Source organism: Cydia pomonella, chromosome 7 (assembly GCF_033807575.1).
Source record: "Cydia pomonella isolate Wapato2018A chromosome 7, ilCydPomo1, whole genome shotgun sequence".
Classification (NCBI taxonomy): domain Eukaryota; kingdom Metazoa; phylum Arthropoda; class Insecta; order Lepidoptera; family Tortricidae; genus Cydia; species Cydia pomonella.
Window position 1 is genome coordinate 7,409,352 of NC_084709.1, and position 12,074 is coordinate 7,421,425.

General features: G+C 33.4%; 1 protein-coding gene and 2 long non-coding RNA genes across 4 annotated transcripts in view; 2 read left to right on the forward strand and 1 right to left on the reverse strand.

Moving 5' to 3' along the window:
• The window catches only part of LOC133519723 (uncharacterized), a 93,353-nt gene that overhangs the window by 57,698 nt on the left and 23,581 nt on the right, over nucleotides 1–12,074 (reverse strand). The window contains exon 2 of one of the 2 annotated variants that reach the window (XM_061853785.1): nucleotides 6,459–6,686. In XM_061853785.1, coding sequence (XP_061709769.1) covers nucleotides 6,459–6,528 — 70 coding nt within the window. In that variant the 5' untranslated portion in view covers nucleotides 6,529–6,686. Of the gene's footprint in view, nucleotides 1–6,458; nucleotides 7,302–12,074 lie in introns of those variants that run through there. The other variant, XM_061853784.1, reaches the window with a different exon arrangement.
• The window catches only part of LOC133519728 (uncharacterized), a 74,139-nt gene that overhangs the window by 17,133 nt on the left and 44,932 nt on the right, over nucleotides 1–12,074 (forward strand). The gene's annotated exons all lie outside the window — the stretch shown is intronic.
• LOC133519727 (uncharacterized) lies at nucleotides 4,440–6,733 on the forward strand. The gene is made up of 2 exons (XR_009799662.1): nucleotides 4,440–4,693; nucleotides 6,445–6,733. It is a non-coding gene; the product is annotated as an uncharacterized LOC133519727 (long non-coding RNA).

The following is a 12,074-nucleotide window of genomic DNA, read 5'->3' on the forward strand; positions in this document are numbered from 1 at the left end:
TTTGACCCGTTATATATCAATTCTGGTTATTTCTATGTAGTCATCTATAATATCAAGTGGAAATCTGACAGAAAAAAAACAAATTCACATTTCTATGTAATAGTTTTCTTAGTAACGTAGGAAGCTTTAGGCCTATTTTTAGTTCATTTATTTAAGACATATTTGTAAAAGGCTGTTTGTTTTCTAAAAAAATAAAAAAATCTTACCCCTTATTCTTAAATATGAGCAAGCCTCTTTTCAATTATGTATCTTTCTAACAAACACAAAATTCAGTATAATGAATAGGGTTAAACGATTATCAACGACTTGACAGATTTGGCTAAAGTGTATTAATAACGCTATTAGTATTATAATGATGTATTTAAAAAGTGGCCAACCTTTTGAAAAAATATTTTTATTTATTATATACAATATATACCGTCAATTATTTTTCTTGCCTATCCAACAGTTGTTCTCTGGTGTCGGCTTCCTAAATTACAATAACAAAAATTGGTGAACTTAAGTGTTCATGAAATGTTGGCAATATTAGTAATATTAGATACTGGTAATATTTAAATACAATTGAATAAAATATATTCGGGACGCTAGAACAACTAAAAAATTACAATAACATATCACAAAATAAAATATAAATATTCAATATAAATATTATAGGATATTATTACACAAATTGACTAAGTCCCACAATGAGCTCAATAAGGCTTGTGTTGATGGTACTTAGACAGCGATATATATAATATTTAAATATTTATATATATTTAAATACATAGAAAACAGCCATGACTCAGGAACAAATATCCATGCTCATCACACGTATAAATAAATGCCCTTACCAGGATTTGAGCCCGGGACCATCGGCTTCGTAGGTAGACAACGGGACAAACGGGATAAAACGTCACTGATATTTAACTAATCCTTTAAGAGATAAAAATAATATATATTATCTGAGATCAGCCACTAAACATAAGTATTGAAGAAAAACTAACCATAATTAGTCACATTCAGGGATGTACTGGTGGTTCCCCCACTAGAAAAGCCTGTACCGCGGCGCTCAGTTTGTTTTATTCATGGTTTGGACAGCTGATAACAAGTTGGCTTTAATGTTCGATTTGCCTTCATAAGGATATATAAGGACATAATACAGCTATCAAACTGACCTTACTCACCTCTGAACCGATCGACCCCCGGATCTACCCCGTCGACGTCAGTCCTTCATTTATTATTGACAGTGATTCCCGCCTCTCAATGTTACCGGGGTGATTATGAGTTCGTTAAGCCGTAAGGACTTACTCCTACTTTCTGAACACATTATATATTCATTTGCGAACAAAAGGAGCATGTGAATTAACGATAAAAGCAACGATTTATGTTCATTTACAGTTTCAAAGTAAAGCGAGTTGTTTTGATTCAAATATGAATTATGAACGTTTAATATTGGTACTTAAACAATTGTAATGAAATTCTTAACTTTGCGTGATACTATATAATATACCTACAGCTATATTTTCATGGCTAGAAAATCGTTTTCTTCTTGTTTAGGTAGAGATAGCAATAGCTTTTCCTATTTGATTTTTTTTCTTTACATCTAAATGTGTTTTTATGTCTGTCGGTTTTATGCTTGTCATGCACAGAAACAATTACAGTTCCAATTCAATTTTAGTTCATGCGTGTATAGCAACCTTTCTCTCTTTCTCCCACGCGTTATACAAAGTGTAACAAAAATAGGGAGCATCCGTTTAAGGGCATATTCGGTATCGTGTTTTGATTTGATCAAAGGAAATAAATTGACGCGAAAAAAAAAATCTATAAGGCAGGTCGTCCAAGTCGGCCAACCCTCCATACAAAGGTCAAAAAATATTGGGACCGTGTGAAGTGCATGGTGGGGGTAAAGCGATCCCATCGCATAAGGTGGTAAAAATTTGAACTAACTGCGGATAGCGTCTTTAACATTTCGTACAATTATATGGCTCGAAATGAAACTTTGATTTACGATTACTCCTGAAATATTCATTTAGATTGTATGGTGCAAGGGACCAATGTAATCTGTATGAGATGCTTAATATAACTAACGTATTTTTGATAATTGTTAATAATGTATCCATGTAAATATTTTTGTAAATGCCACATATTACGTGATCTTTTTCTAGAAGTTACGAATATGTATAGTAAGTTATCCTTAAAAGATAGACATTTAACATTGCGGACTTTTTTGTAGACCTATGAATGAGAAACAACCCCACCATGCATTGTGTTGTTATAGCTCAAACGGATTAGGCAGCGTTTTCGATTAAAGCTCCTAGCCAGCGTGTTTTTTTCCAACAACATCGTTATATTTCAAACAATTTACACAAAACCTTAACAAGTTATATACTTAAGCCTTCCTCAAGAATCACTCTATTGATAGATAAAAGTCGTATGAAAATCCGTTCAGTAGTTTATAGTTTTGGAGTAGTTTTATAAGATGTAGTGAATTGACGTTTTCCCCTAGATTTGCGGACACTAGGTTGCGTGACAGTCGTGCACGCTCCCAATACGATACCGAATTAAACGGATCTCCATTATTTTTGTTACACCTTGTATTTATATTTATATACTTTCGTCTTGTATTTATATTTATATAAAATCACATTTCGGCATAGAGAGCTATCATGTTTGCGGGAAACCCTCTGATTTACCAAGAAGCTTTCAGGGTGCGCACTCAACATACCAATCGCTTACGCTCCATAACGAACGAAACGCATCTGTCACTGTCGCACTAATATTGAAAAGAGATAGTGAGAGAATGATTACGCTACGCTACGGAGCGTTAACAATTGGCATGTTAGCTAAATATCCAGGTATAAGTTTCGTTCAAAATTCAAGCTAAAATGAGTTCAGTTTTGATATACGATTTCAATTTCGACAATTTAACCTGGTAAACAGGATAGCAAAATCCATTTCAAAGGAGAAGCAAACAGTAAAGGAACCGAATGTTACATTAAATATATTATCAGAAATATTATACGTTATGACTGATGTATGTATGTGGTTAAGTGGGATGATAGCCCTATTTCCATAAGCTGATCTGACGACGAGGGAAATCTCATAATGTTCCGAGAAAGTCTTCTCGATGATGTATGATCCTCAATATTAGAATATTATGTAAAGGCAATGAGGTAAGAGAATAGGAAAAAAATGTTTAGTGAATCGTTTCATTGGTTCGGAAGTATTGCGAAATTAACGCGATCGGTATACAATACTCTGCTTACGACCCACATGTTACGCCTACGCATGGAAATATGCTTAACGACCGAGTCTACATTGAGAATGCCTGTCAATAAAATGTTGGATATTACATTAAATATAATTTGAGCACCGGCAGCTGAGCAACACGAACCGCCCTAATTTCGAACCCCGACTCAATGCATTGAGTTATTTTAAATTGCCTTTTATGTGAAATACGAGTAATGAGTGTAATGACAATATTCTCTTGAATGAAGCGCGAATTTTAAATTCGAATTATATACAGTCAAGCAAAAAAGAGTAGACTTACGAAGACTGTCTTATATTGTCAAAGTGTTCGCTAAGGTTTGCGTAAATTACTTTTTGTACATCTCGGTCGCACTAATATGCCAGCATGAGCAAGATGCATAGAAAGTAAGTTACGCTCACTCTAGCGATTATGTCAGTGTCAAAGTTGTAGTAGCCGTATAGGTAGGTATGTCAAAGTTAGATTGTGCTAGAAAGTTGGTTTTAATCCCTTGTACTTTCTACCTTGACACTAAAAAATACAGTCAATAATTAAAACACGCACCCTAATCGATGTTTGTAATATTGACTTTATTATAATTGATACCATCTGTCAAGCACAAGCTTAAGATAAAATAGCACTGTATAAAGATATAAGGTTTATAATTTTAATAATCGCAAAATAAGACTAAAAATGGCATAGTTATTTTTATTTAATCATCTGTCAGGTCACAATATGACGATTCGCTACACACGTCATAAAATCAAGCCTTAACAATATTGTGAGGCGTTTAATTTAATATTATGTACGTATCAAAAACACTTTTATCTACACACATAACCCTCTATGATGCCTTCAAAATCCGTAAATAATGGCCAAAATTACGATAAACTGTTTTATTACAACAAATTTCTTATCTGTGATCATGTAGTTATTGCTTCATAACTACATCAAAATCGATTTGGTTATGCATTCAAATTTGGAACATCTCTGAAAGAGCAATTCGATTTGACCTCTATTCTAATATCAGTCAAGATGCCTTTTTGTTCGAAATGAAATCAATTGCATACAATATTTAACATATCTCCCATATTAGTTTGTATCGAACGTATACAAACGTATACGTGTTATATTTACGGCTGTTGTTATCCTGAATACCAATAAAATAAATAAATAAAATAAACGATACGGAAATAAATAAAATACTCTAGTTTGTCTCTGAAATAAATAAAAAAAACTACATGCGTGAAAAAAAATTAATTTACCGCAATTTGACGTACAGTTTATTTTTATAAATAAATCATAAATATAATGAAAATGTTTTGTTGTTTTTAAGGTAACTATAGCAAAAGTTTCGTGTAAAAAAAGCGATAAAAATATTTCGGTGACGCCACCACATATCCGCGAGTTCCGCCAAGAGAGCAACGATTTGGTAAAGATGCCCCAACGGAGGCTGTAATTTGGGTTAGTGAATATTTCATAGAAAGCTTATAATATGTGTGTAGATAAAATAGTGTATGTAACTGTACATAATTAGGCATTAAAACACTCGTGCGATCTTTTTATGAAACTCACTTCGTTCCCTTCTTAAACCCACACTCGTGTATTTTAATGCCTTTTATTATGTAGCAGTCACATAAACTGCTATTGGTATTTAACTGATAAGAATACGAGTATGTTACTCGTTTGCATAACTGTTATTTTGAAACCAAAAAATATATATATACGAGTATTAACAGTATTCGTTAACCCACCTATTGGAGTTATTTAAATAACGATGTAAATTAGATACATAGCTTTTTTGAAAAAAATACTGCATTATTTTATGACCATTTAGATCTAAACACAAGCTTGTGACTTAACAAACTTGGTTACCAGTTACAAGGTATGTGGTTATGCTGCTATAATAACTCAATACCGACCCATGCTACCTATATTTAGTAGGTTACCTATATGTAAAAGGATCCAGGAGGAAGGAAAGGATGACTCAATTGAAGTTCACTGGAACTTTTCATTGTCTTGAGCAAATAAAAACCGAACTCTTTACACCTAATTAAGCAAAGAAGGTTTATTACGCAACAGTAACATATTAATATAAAAACCGGATAAGAACGGATGTGTGAGGTTCTGTCTATAGCCATTATTGTAGAAAGCAATAAAATAAATAAATAAACAAAATAGAAAATACTCCAATTATATGTATGTATGTGACTTTTTCAGACATAAGCTACCAGGTTACCATATTGTACGTATTTAATAAGGTCGTTTTTTAACCAGCAAATTTATGATAGAAGCTTCTTATTCACAACCCACATAAGTTTCCATTTATAATAGCAAATGTTTGGTATAGATATACCAACCACTGTAAGCGCTATCGATTTATATTTGAGGATTTTCATAAGTTGTAGTGTAGGTGTGCACGTGTTATGTATCACTTCTTACAAGTAAACCGGATAAACACTTACTCGTGGATGTTTTTATATATTTCATGACACATCACTTGGTTCACGTACTTACTTATACTTTTGTTTTGAACTAAAAACTGGATTTCGTCATATATTTTAAAATTTTGTATACAAAGTTTTTAGTTACTAAAATTTTGCAACCAAAATAATAATGCCTCATGCCAATATTAGGCTTATAGTAGGTTAGGTAATAAGTAGGTAGGGTAGGTAGGTAGTTAGGTAGGTCTCTTTGTATCTACGCTAGCTGCAAACGAAGCTACGGGCAGGCTGGTGGGTACGGCGAAACGTATGGATAAACTCGGCACCCTAGTCAGCTATTTTTAACAATAAATTAAATACGATACCAACACTATCTAAGGTAAATATAATGAGTGGCAATTCTTTGAAAGTAAAAGAGGTTTATTTTCCTCGAATAAAACGATTCCCAACAAAGGCTTCGTGGAACGCTTTGAACCAATGCGATGGGTCACATTTCAACCGATATTGTAGTAATGGGTATCTTATAGTCTCCGTGTATTGTCATTTTCTAGAATTTTGTGACGGAGTTTATTTTGATATTTGATAAGTTTTTCTTTTTACCGAGTATTACGAGTAAGAAAGCCGAAAAATATATCAATTTTTTCTGGGATTTTTACGCAATGCTGAGATGCGAAATCAAAAATGTAATACGATACAATTTTCCATTTAAATTAGTATTCTACAATTCTTAATACGTCTATAAGTAAATAGATAAAAAATATATCTTTACAGCTATTGTCACTCACCCATTCCCCAGAAGACTGTCGCGAAGAAAGCCACGTAGATGCGACTGCCCGTTGACGGAATAAGCGCCATCCCTGCTTGCCAGCCTCAAGAGAACTGTCATGTGGCACACACACAATTTTTACTTCACTTTACACAAAAACACATGACAATCCTTATATATTCAAGTGTTTCAGCATCACACACATAAAAATAAAATAGTCAGTTCAAGTAAAATTCACGATGAAGCTCTATAATATTTTTCTCTCGACGATTAAATATAATATATGTATGTCGACGAATTTGGTAATCTATATAACATAAAAAGTATCATTAGAAGTTTAAAAAAAATGTGAAGTGTGGTTTTGTAAGTTTCCCTTTGAAAAGTGGTTTCAAGCAGGGCAATGTTGGGCATGGTAGGCAATGTTGAGCAAGTTTAAAGCCGAAGTAATTTGGTTTTTGTCACAAATTTGTTCAAATGAATAAATCTCAATCATAATGAAAATTTTAACGTTTTAGTATTAAATTACAATAGTAGTGGTTTGTGTGCAACCACTTCCACGAACGCAAACCACAAAATCAAAATTGAATGAAAATTAGATTTCTACAAACAGGTAAAACAAACATGATACCTACCTGGCCTGTATATAATCAGAACAGAGGCTGGGTTCACACGGCAATTAAATATTCGATTTTAAACGTACAATCAACCGGTTCACACGGTAAATTTTCATTGGAGTAAAAATGAATTAGGTACCACAGTTTCACATAGGTGTCACAGTAAAGTTCATTCGATTTGCTTCACAAGTTCGGTGAGTATTTGTTTAAACATATCAAATCAACGATGTAAGATTTTGTGGTAGATTTTTCACTCGGCGTTTGAACGGTTCGTTAAGAAGTATACTGCAAAAACGTGCAGGATATTGCCGTGTGAACCCAGCCATATTATTATGACGCATTAGAAAACAAAACAGAAAATGCGGGAAATTAACTTTAATTTCAAATTTCAAATCACATAGATAAGAGACTAGGCGAGATACATCAACTAAACTTATTCTAGTATTTATTCTTTGAAATTCACTTAATCACGTCTAAATAGTGTACTATTATTACCTAACTAATTCGAAATTCCCACAATAAAAGTGAGTACTTGCGATTTCTGATTTCTCTAGTAATATTATTTTTCTCAAGATAGGCACTTTACGTTTAAAAGATAGCTCGTATTTTCATTATTTAAATAACACGGCATTTAATATAGTTAGCATTTTATATGAAAAATAATATTATAAAAATTTGCAGAAACCTTTACCTTGTTCTTGCAGGCCGCGTAGCTAACATGCAAATATCTTACGCTCCGTAGCGATCGAAACGCAACTGTCACTTTCGCAAATATATGGAAGAGTGATAGAGAGATACAAAGCGTTTCGTTGTCGTGGCGATAGCTATTGTCACCTTGGCTAGGCCGGCAGGGGTATGCAACTGCCTATTTACAAATTTTTTTGACAAAATTGTTACATTGATATTTATATTTATGTTATTTATAAGAACCATAACACAAAAATTATGCGATAATTCTGCATGTGAATCAAAAAGTTGACTGATTTCTATTCATTGTGTTCTGTACTCGCTCGTCCAAGTTTTTCGCTACATTTACGTTTCCTCCTCGGCTGTCCCCACACTTCTCTGTTTATCCTTGCCATTCAAATAGGACGATAGTAGTTTATTGGACAATAAAGCTCCTACGTAGTACATCTCAGTGCAACTGCCGTCGCAAATGACCTGCGTAATGTCCGAGTTACTGCCGTGACGGCTCTCTCGGACGGTCGTAAACTTGCAACATAATTAGCGGTCCATGACAACAGCCATAGTAAAGCTCAAAATCTTAGAAACTGGATACATACGAGTATGTATTTTTGTCATTCGCCTTTGTTTCTGTACAATATTATGATTGAAATTCATTTTTGTACAAAAAAATATCGTAACCCGTAACAATTCGAGTTGTACGCGGTGCTTTCCGAACGTTCATCAACTTCATCATTAATCACAAAATGCTTTATGACATGTGTGTAGAAATGCTTCTAAACAATCGTACCAGACATTGTTAGCAATTTTCATGTAACCTAATATTTATGCAGGTTGTTTTTAACGAAATATGATGAATGTTTAACACATAAGGATCTGTAAGAAATGACTGTGTGAAATTACAAAGGTTCTAGTGTAAGAACTTTACCACTGTACTCTTGTTGGTAATTTTACTGAACTGCGTTTTAGAGAGATACAGTTTTGTTTCATTCAAACATGATAAATCGCAAGATCTACTGGAACAAAAGGCGATCGGGAAAACCTTCACTTATTGCCCAACTTTGTTGTTTAATTAAGAAATATAATTTCACCCCTCGGTCTTCTTTTGTTTCCCTTCAGTTCCTCTAACAAACTTGATAATAACTCCAACTGCCTCGTGTTTCCTGTCAATTCTACAATATTTTAAATACCCCAATTTGTCAAGCTTGTTAAAAGTGCTTTTGTTTTACAATAAAACAATGGCCTTTTACATATTGATTTCATTTTAGTCCCACTTATAACTAATTCGCATATTCATATTCATTTATTAGTATTAAGCATACATTGTCATAATGGCGACAGAGATGCACGATACATATACATATGTTGAAATCTGGATTGCACCTTCGAAAGGTAGTCATCAAGCAAAGTGCATTGCATAACAACAGATAATTCAAACCGATCGAACGTGAGTAAAAAAATAGTGAAGGTACTGAATGCTCAGACCTAGATTTTTTAATGATTTAGCTATCGCTTATACGCAGTTAGGGCTCGGCATTTGAGTCTTTAAGATTGTAATTGCTATCTATGTGTCTTCCTTAGATTAGATTAGTTAAGGTTTTTTCATAAATTTTAAAATGAATCCTGTTATAATTATTCCGTAATTGCTAATAACATCAAAATTGGGAAGTTAAACGCAATGCAGTGTATTTCCGTACATTATTAAGTTCTCATTGATAATTAATATTACTTAGGCCTCAGTAGGTTCTGGTTCTGATAATAATATTGGACCGAGTATTATTCACATTTAGTAAATATGATGTTTAATAAGACGCGGGTCACGCAATTTTAGGTTGATTAGGTACATTTAAATAAATAAATTTTGACTAATTTGAATGTTCCATGAAATATTAATGTAGGTATAATCTAGTGTAATCCAATAGTTAAAATATGTATATATCTATATACTTTTTTTTATATTCATTGCAACAAATTTGAATGTGATATGTGGAAATGTAATTTTTATTGTTTTAATTTTTATTCGATAATTGTATTATGTAAACTATTAGATATAAGATATTAGTTATAAGATTTGCTATGCCCTAAGAGGGTACATGTTTGATCCAGAAATGTAATACTTAACACCTTATAAAGAACAGCATGATGCAATAAATAAACTGAATACTGAATAAATACATACTTCTCACTAGTTGATACCCGCAATTTCATCAGCTTATAAATCGTTAAGTAGACGCCCGCGGGAAATCGCCTTTCCATACAAACGAATCCTCATTTTCTTGGCTAGATATTTATTTTACATTCTTGTAATAGTTTGACACAATTTGATGTATTTTAATTTATTGATGTTTAATCATAAGTATAAGAATTAGGAGCATTTAGGAGAATTTGTGTTTCGCTCTTTTTTTTTTTCTTGTGCTACTTTCGTGTCCCACTGCTGGGCAAAGACCTCTCCTCGTTTTCTCCACTCGACCCTGTCATTGGAATTTTCCCACCATTTTGGATAGAATGCGTCCAAGTCGTCCCGCCATCTCCTTTTCGGTCTGCCTGCACCCCGTCCTGCACCGTCTATGGTGTTCCGTGGGTCCCACTCAGTAACCATTTTGGCCCACCTTTCCCTAATTCCTTTTCCTAATTTCATTTTGGCCTAATTCTTATAAAAATCGAATAAAATTGACAAAAGTCAAACAAATAGTTCGTCAATCGTTTAGTAGAAAATATAGTATTTATGAGAAAACTCGAGAAGGGGTTGCTGGGAGAATGCTCTACAGCAACCCCAAATACTTTTGGCTTTCACTCCTAATCTGCTGATGTACAATTTTTTTTTTATGTAAGTATAAATTGAGTACCTATTGTGTACTAAATCCTCACATAATAAAAAATGCCAAAATGCAATGTGGGGTTGCTGGAGAGCATGACGTAATAACTTTGTTTCAAGGTATACTAGATTACCTACTAGTGCGACATGCTCTTGTGTATTAAATAATTTAGCTTCGGGCTAGTGAAACACGCCTACCTACTATACACGATGAAATTTAATCGGTGATCAGGACTTGAAAAATATTAATTTATAGATCACTAGCTGTGCCCGCGGCTCCGCTCGCGTGGTATTCGGTCTGTGTCAGTAACCGGCTCATTCACGGCTAATTTCTCTGCCTCTCCCCTAGAGGTGGAACTTGAAGTAAAGTTGACAGATGGATACGCTAGAGGACTGTAGTCTAGATAAAATATTTTACAATTAGGTACCATTTAATAAAACTACACTCGGCATTCTTCATAAGGCATTTTCAGTTTTTTTTTCATAGTACCCACCTTCTTAGCCATTATTAAGTGCTTAAAAGAGGCGATACGTATGAATATGGATACGATAAAATTACGATTAGGTATAATTCATGACGGAGAAAATATTTTTTTTGATAATTATGCAGTTATATGCGTGTTGATATGTGTGTTGATTTTGCCACTACTTAACTATGTAAGTAAACTCATTATTAACCGACTTCAAGATTTCAAAAGGAGGAGAATCGAGGGAACTCTTCAAATATGAAAGTCATACATATAATGATTTTTGTATTTTCTTTAACAAATCTAGCATTTACATTTAAAAAAGTGACATTTGATGAAGAGGAACTGCTGATGATGATCAGAATGGAACTCTTCAACAATACACAGTACACGTTTGGCGATTTGTCCTCTTCGCTGTGTTTGTTAAGTAAATTAAATTTTCAAGACAAATTTTTGTCAAGTTCGAGTTCTGACGATGGAGTCCATGAGGAATAGAGGGAACTCTTCAAATGTAAAAGGCATACATATAGTGATTTTTGTATTTTCATCAACAAATCAAGTATTTACATTTGTAGAAGTGACATTTGATGAAGTGGAGCTGTTCATGATGAACAGAATGGAACTCTTCAACGATGCATAGTTCACGTTTGGCAATTTGTTCTCTGTGCATGTTTGTCAAGTAGTTAGGTTTTCAAGACACATTTTTATATTTCTATCCTATTTAGTTTTTTTAATAATTATCTGGTGCTTTATTTCATGCATGGTGTGAAATAATTTATCTTAAATACAGTCAAATACCCTATTGCGGGTATCTTACCAGTCAACCATAGGGGAAATCTGAAATGTGTCAAGGTACGTGTGCAGTGACAAAAAAAATTTGTTACCTCCTTTTATACATAATTAGGCGTAGGACGCTGTCTTTTTAATTTAATTGGATGAAATCAAAAATCAACAATAATCGTTCTTTCACCGGTCTACCTCATTGAAGTCGGTTTTTTTTCTTAAAAATTATTAGTTTACTTGATTACTAAATTTTTACTCAGTTTCCCAAAAGA